The sequence below is a fragment of the Thalassophryne amazonica genome, chromosome 1 (assembly GCF_902500255.1).
Source record: "Thalassophryne amazonica chromosome 1, fThaAma1.1, whole genome shotgun sequence".
NCBI classification, from domain to species: domain Eukaryota; kingdom Metazoa; phylum Chordata; class Actinopteri; order Batrachoidiformes; family Batrachoididae; genus Thalassophryne; species Thalassophryne amazonica.
In genome coordinates, this window is record NC_047103.1 from 119159263 (window position 1) to 119166505 (window position 7243).

Sequence of the window (7243 nt, forward strand, 5' to 3'; positions counted from 1 at the left end):
TGTCTATCTGGTCTCTTTGGCTGAGTCTCAATTCTACCCCTTGGCCCTTCCCCTTACCGTTTTGCACTGGCACGAGAGACAGGGGTGTCTCAATTCTCTTTTAATAGCGAGGCGGAGGGCTACAAACCCCTCCGTTTGGAGTGAATCTGGATGCACACTCCGTTTGGAGGGGTAGCAGGAGCTTACTGCTGTCTCCGAAAAAACAAACATGGTGCCGAAAGCTGCATAAATGAAGCGGCTTTCACTACAAATTACGCTGTTTAGAAAGTTATAACTTGCCAAAAAAACTTTACAGACAGTTGTCTATGACAGCAACATGCATGCTGCTGGATGCATGTTGCGTATATTGTCGTTCTGAAGAATATTGTAACTTTGCTCGTGCTCTGAGGCGTTATAATGCACATACACACAAACGCTACGATAAGACACTTTTATATCTCACAATGGAGAAAATCATGATAAAGGATAAGCACGTTAATTTGTATGTTCATAAATCTTTGGATAATATCAACCCCTGCTGTTGGATTTCAAGGTCTGTAACGTGTGTGTATTTAGTAAACAAACAGGAGCCCTGAACACACTCGTCTCCTAATAAGCTTTCAGGCAGAAAATGAGAAGTTTCATCAATAGGAATAAGTTGGAAAATATATACAGATGCACATGTATATGTGTAACATAACCTGACATCCGAATAGACTGCTATTATTTGTCAAGGAAATTTCTAAAGGAAATAGGGCTGGATGCAAAAAATGGGAGAATTTGAAAAAGAAATATAAGGTTAACAGAACTAGATGTAGCCCATAACATACATACAGGTGCTGGTCATATAATTAGAATATCATGAAAAAGTGGATTTATTTCAGTAATTTCATTCAAAAAGTGAAATTTGTATAATGTATACATTCATTGTACACAGACTGATATATTTCGTGTTTATTTATTTTAAATAAATAAACAGTTTTCCTGTTTTATCATTAGTATTTTATGATTGTGTGTCTTTTTTATTATTTTTATTATTTTACGTATTTTACTTATTTATGTTTTAATTTTTTTTATTGTGTTTTAATCTTATTTCATTTTATTCTGCTTTTAAATTATGTTTGTGAAGCGCCTTGAGGTGATTAGTCATGATTTGGCGCTATATAAATTAATAAATTATTTTAATTACTAATTCATTAATTACTAATCAATCAATTAATGATTAATCAAAGAATATTAATTATTATTATTGATTAATTAGTATCATTAACATTAATAAATTACTAATCAATTAATTATTAATAATATTTATTAATTCTTATTATTATAAATTACTAATTAATTAATTAACATGACATGATTGCAATGCGTCAAAGAAATCTGGAACTTCTATTTCTTTGCATTTACACAGAAAGGCGAGAAAATAAAAAGAGCAAACAGGCTAATGCAACAAGTTGCATTTCGGTTACCATGTTAACAAAAAGTGAAGACGGCAGTGACACTGGCAGTTTTTTTTTTCTCCTAAGGCGGAGGGGTGTCTCAATTCATAGGGCTAGAGGCATACCCCTTCGCCTTACCCCTTGTTTTAAAGGGGTAGGGGTAGGGCCAAGGGGAAGGGGAAGGGGTCAAAAGAGAATTGAGATTGGGGGGTTTGTTTTCTGGGACTTCTGCACTTTGTCCAGGGACCATCGTGGGTACCCACATACTGTGAGCCATCAGGAGAGGCTTCTGTCCCATCATTAAGAGGGACCGCTGCCCTGTCATTAGGAGGGTGCTAACTAGAGCACAATAGGTGCTAATTAGAGCTATTGTTTAGTCACTAGCCTATAGCAGTCGGCCTCTCGGTAGGAGGGGTCTGGTTAGGTTTAAAAAAACTCCAGCTTTTGTTGGCTTCTGTTTATTCTTCTCTACAAGAGTCAAGACAGAAGTCAGACTACCAGAGCAAGAATTTTAGCTGAGGAAGCTTCTGCGATTTGAAGCGAAACGTCCTCACGTCAAGCAACCCAGTCGAGTTGAAGATTCAAGCTTCTCTACTATGGAAACCACCTGGACAACTGAGAGCCTACACAGAAACAACATTCACATTACAACATTACAAGGTCCAAAGTCCCCAAAAATGTTTGTGGTTTGTTTTTGTTTTTTTTTCAAGAAAACATGAACAAAGACTGAACTACGAGGTAGGGGTAGACTGCCCTCCTCGAGGCACCCACAGGGATTATTGTGCCCCTGGAAGGACGTAGTCCTTAAGATAAGTGGGTGCCTTCCTAAATCTAACTGGAAAACGTGGTCCCTCCTCAAGAGACTGTTCAGGGGGCGCTGGGCCACCTGTCTCCGGTGCCGGCTGCTCTGGCTCCGGCTCTGGATCCGACAGTTCAGGAGGTGCCAGGTCTACTGGTAAACTTTCTTCTTGAAAGCTGGCTTCCATACCTTCCTGATCGTAACAAGGACGGATCTGGTCCTGATGCCGTCTTGCCACCTTTCCGTCCTGTGTTTTCACCCTCCATGAAACTGGCCCTGTCCTCTTGATGAGCGTTGCAGGAATCCACTTCTGATCCGAGTATCCTCTCACGTAAACTTGGTCCAATTCTGTGAATACTCTGTCCCGGGCATGCTTATCGTGATATTCTTTCTGTGTGGCCTGTTTCTGTCCCACTTTGTCTCCAAGTGCAGGGCGAACTAAATCAAGCAGACTCCTGAGTCTCCTGTTCATGAGAAGCTCAGCTGGTGTGGCCCCAGTTGTGGTCTGAGGGGTTGATCGATACTTAAACAGGAATCTGGATACCTTTGTCTCCACACTCCTCTCCCCCATCTTCTTGATTCCTTCCTTGAACACCTGTACTGCACGCTCTGCACAGCCATTTGAAGATGGGTGATAAGGTGCTGTGGATACATGCTTTATGCCATTCTTTGTAAGGAAGTGTTTGAATTCGGCACTGACCAGACTAGGCCCATTGTCGCTGACCAGAACGGCCGGTATTCCATGGATGGCAAAGATGCTTCGTAACTTTTCTATGGTAGCGGCAGATGTTATGGCCTGTACTGGATGAGCCTCAATCCACTTAGAGTAGGCATCAATGACAATCAGAAACATTTTTCCTGAAACTGGCCCGCAAAAATCCAGATGCAGTCTCATCCATGGTTGGGAGGGCCACTCCCATGGATGTAACGGTGCTGCAGCTGGAGAGGCTTCGTTGGACTGACAAACGTGACATCTACGCACTGCTGCCTCCAGGTCAGCGTCCATGTTCGGCCACCACACATAGCTGGGAGCTAGCATTTTCATCCTTGAGGCTCCTGGATGGGCCTCATGTAGTTCTTCAATCATGGTCTGTCTTCCTTGAGGGGGTATTACCACCATACTACCCCACAGTATACACCCATCCTCCATGCTCAGCTCATGCTGTCATCTTATGTAGGGCTGGAGCTCTGGATCTGTGCATGTTGTCAAGAGCCTTGCATCAGCCACAGCTGTATTTTTGACAGTACACGGTCTCTCCGGGTCCAGTCGCGGATCTGCTTGAGCTGCAGCGGTGTGCCATTCATGTGTTCCATAAGCATCACCACCTCCCCCTCCCGGGGGGTGGCCTTGGGAGAGCTCGGCAGAGGAAGTCTGCTCAATGCATCAGCATTTCCATGTTTTGAGCCCTCCTTATACTCCAAGGTGTATTCATAGGCAGTGAGTATCAATGCCCATCTTTGCATTCTGGCAGCCGCCTGCTGTGGGATGCCCTTATGCTCTCCCAAAAGACCCAGAAGTGGTTTGTGGTCTGTGACTATGGTACAATGTTTTCCAAACAGGTACTGGTGGAATTTTTTTAAGCCGAATATTATCGCCAGAGCCTCCTTTTCCAGCTGAGAGTAGCCACGTTCTACTGATGACAAAGACCGTGACATGTATCCTATGGGCCTATCTGTGCCGTCTTGGAGCTGGTGGGATAATACCGCTCCCACACCATATGGGGATGCATCGCAGGACAGGTAGAGGGGTTTTGTGTCATCAAAATGCACCAACAGTTGCTCAGACGGGAGACACTTTTTCGCTGTGTCAAAAGCACTACCATGGCGTTTCTCCCATTTCCATGGCACTCCTTTTCTGAGGAGTTCATGCAGAGGCTCCAGTACAGTGGCCACGTTAGGCAAGAAGTGATGATAATAATTCAGCATCCCCAGGAATGACTTCAGCTGTGTCTGGTTTGTCGGTGCAGCTGCATTTGCACTAGCCTCAACTTTGTCTGCCACTGGCTGAATCCCTGCATGATTAATTCTGTAGCCCAGATACACCACCTCTGGTGCCATGAAAATGCAGTTCTCTCGCTTAAGACGGAGTCCTGCTGCATTCAGTCTGGACAGTACTGTCCCTAAATTCTGCAGATGGTTAGCATCGCCCTTTCCAGTCACAAGTATGTCGTCTACTCGCACCACCACCTCCTTGTAGTAAGTTGTCCATGGTAAACTGAAAAATGCCTGGGGCTGAGGACACCCCATAGGGCAGCCTGGTGTACTGGTACAGTCTACGATGTGTGTTTATTGTTGTGAATCTCTTGGAATTTTCCTCCAGTGGTAGCTGCTGGTAAGCCTGAGACATGTCCAGTTTGGTGAACTTCTGCCCCCCTCCCAGCACTGCCAGCAAGTCTTCTGTCTTTGGAATTGGGTAGTTATCCAGCATTGATACCGGATTCACTGTAACTTTATAGTCACCACATATCCTTATGCTTTTGTCTGGTTTGACTATGGGGACTATTGGGGCTGCCCACTCAGCAAAGCTAACAGGCTCTAAGATACCTTCATTCTGTAGCCTGGTCAGTTCAATTTCAACTTTCTCTTTGAGTGCATATGGCAAGGGCCTAGCTTTAAAGTAACGAGGCTTGACCTCTGGGTCTACATAGATTTTAGCTGTAGCCCCAACTAGTGTGCCTAGCTCACCTTTAAACACCTCCTGGTGTTGTGAGAGAAGAGCCTCCAACTCTTGCTGATGTCCTACTTGGAGTTTGAATATGGCTGTCCAGTCTAGTCTCACTGCCTTGAGCCAATCTCTCCCCATTAGGTTTGGGCCCTCCCCTTTAACCACCAGCAAAGGCAGCTGCTTCGTCTGTCCCTTGTAGATGACATTTGCATACATCTTGCCTAACACATCCACTCTGTCTCTTGTGTAGGTGTACAGTTTTATTTTTGCAGGATGGAGTCTTCCACACCCTATCTGCCTGTATGTCCTCTCATTCACTATCATCAAGCCTGCCCCCGTGTCAATTTCAAATGTGACATCATGCCCATTCACTGACAGTTGTTCTCTGTATGGCTCCACTCTATTTTCTCTCAGATTGTGCAGCATGTGAGTGTATTCTGGCTGCTCCTCTTCGTTTTCCTCCAACATGTGTGCTGCCCCTCGTGTGCTAAATCTGTTCTGTTTGGGCTGTCTCGCACTGCGGTATTTTCTGGCCAAATGTCCTTTCTTGCGGCAATTATGGCAAACTGCCTCTGCAAAACGGCAGTCCGTCGGTGTGTGTGTTCCTCCGCATCTAAAACACGTCACATGCGGCTTCTGGTCCGAGGCCACTGGCTGCACTTTGTGCACCGCCTCGTCTACTGCTTTCTGCTGCAACTGCGCTACATCTTTCATGGCGGTTTCCATGGCTGTCGCTAATTCCAGTGCCCTCTCCAAAGTCATTTTAGTATCTGGTTCTGAAAGCAACCGGTGTTGGATGTGGTCATCATTAATGCCACACGCCAGTCTATCTCTTAGCATGTCATCCAAAGTTGTCCTGAAAGCACAGTGCTCAGAAAGTCTCCTCAGTTCAGCTACAAACGCAGCAACTGACTGGCCGTGATCTCTAACTATTGAATGAAACTTAAATCTCCCCACTATAATGCTGCGTTTCTGTGCAAAGTGGTCAGTCAACAGTTTCAGTAAATCTGTCAGGGACCTATCTCCCAGCTTACCAGGTTGACATAAGTCTCTCAGTGTGGCGTACGTTTTTCCTCCACACGCACTCAGGAAGATGGCCCGCTTTTGTTCGGCCTCAGTGATTTTATTTGCAGCAAAGTAGAATTCCAGCCGTTCCACATACTGCTGCCAGTCATCTGCCTCCGGGTCAGACTCTCCAATCTTTCCATATGTTGCCATTGTAATGCTTAAACTGTACTCGCCAATGTAATAAAGTGCCACTTATTTAACTGTACAGATTCCACTTTATTGAACACTTTCTGCATCACTCGTTACACACTGGCAGCATACATGCTATCTATTTATACTTGACCCAGAGGACGCCTGGTGGCCTAATCTAACTGCCTGAATGAAAACAGTATAACATTCACATTACAACAAGAATGATATCTAATTACCTCAGGGCACCACCTATTTAAAGCATACGTACTTTAATTTAAACAACCATTAATCAGTCTCATATTAATCAATCTCAATTCAGTTAATCAGTCTTGGGTCTGAAAGTCTGAATTCTACGATACGGTTGACCAAGGATTTCCGTCTGAACACAAAATGAACCACAACAAAAATATTTACATTTTATTTGCAATTATACAAGGAATGAACAGTTTACTGGCATTTTGAGTGGACAGTGATTAAATAAGTTCATTTATCAACACAATTTGCTTACTCATGAGACATTGAAAGAAAGAGAGATAAAGCTTAAAGACTTTAAGTAAATAAATTTGATTAGAATTTAGTGATGAAATTTGAAGCCAATTATTATCAAGAAAGTTATTAAATAAATATTTGAATATGTTTAAAAAGAAGCCACTTTGCATCCATTGACAACAAAACCCTTTTTCTGGAACCTTCAACTGGGTCACTTAGCTGATCCGTTGAAGAGATGGTTTGGATGAACCGTCCGTCAATCATTAGGCTCTTTGCAGCGTGAGCTCACTTGGGTCAGGGGTTAAACCAGCGGTCTCCCCAGCGATCCCAAGGCTTCACTGTCGGCTGGTTTTACCGACAGGATGGCTGCTTGCAGTTCATCTTCAGCTTGCTGGACCCCAGAGGTGGAAGGCATTTGTTGAAAATGGGTTCTGGTAGCTTTTAAAAAGTTTGTTGGAGCCAGATTAAAAGTCTTTGTGAATTTAGAAAAAGGATAAAACTTTAAGAGCAGCATTGTAATGTACAAAAAAGGAAAGTCGCTTTTCTGTAAATTTGCAATTATTTTGAAAAGTTCAGCTTGGAAGTTATAAAGAAGAAACAGTAATGGACCAAGAGTACTCCCTTGTGGTACACTGATATTGTATTTAAGAGGATGAGATTTAGTTTGACCAA

The 7243-nt window shown here is 43.6% G+C and overlaps 1 protein-coding gene across 1 annotated transcript; it reads right to left on the reverse strand.

Moving 5' to 3' along the window:
- Window positions 1-2194: 2194 nt before the first annotated feature.
- LOC117512609 (uncharacterized protein K02A2.6-like) lies at window positions 2195-6100 on the reverse strand. Its single transcript, XM_034172781.1, is given in 3 exon segments — window positions 2195-3427; window positions 3430-4405; window positions 4407-6100. Coding segments are annotated over 3 exon segments (3903 nt in total).
- Between the last annotated feature and the right edge of the window lie 1143 nt (window positions 6101-7243).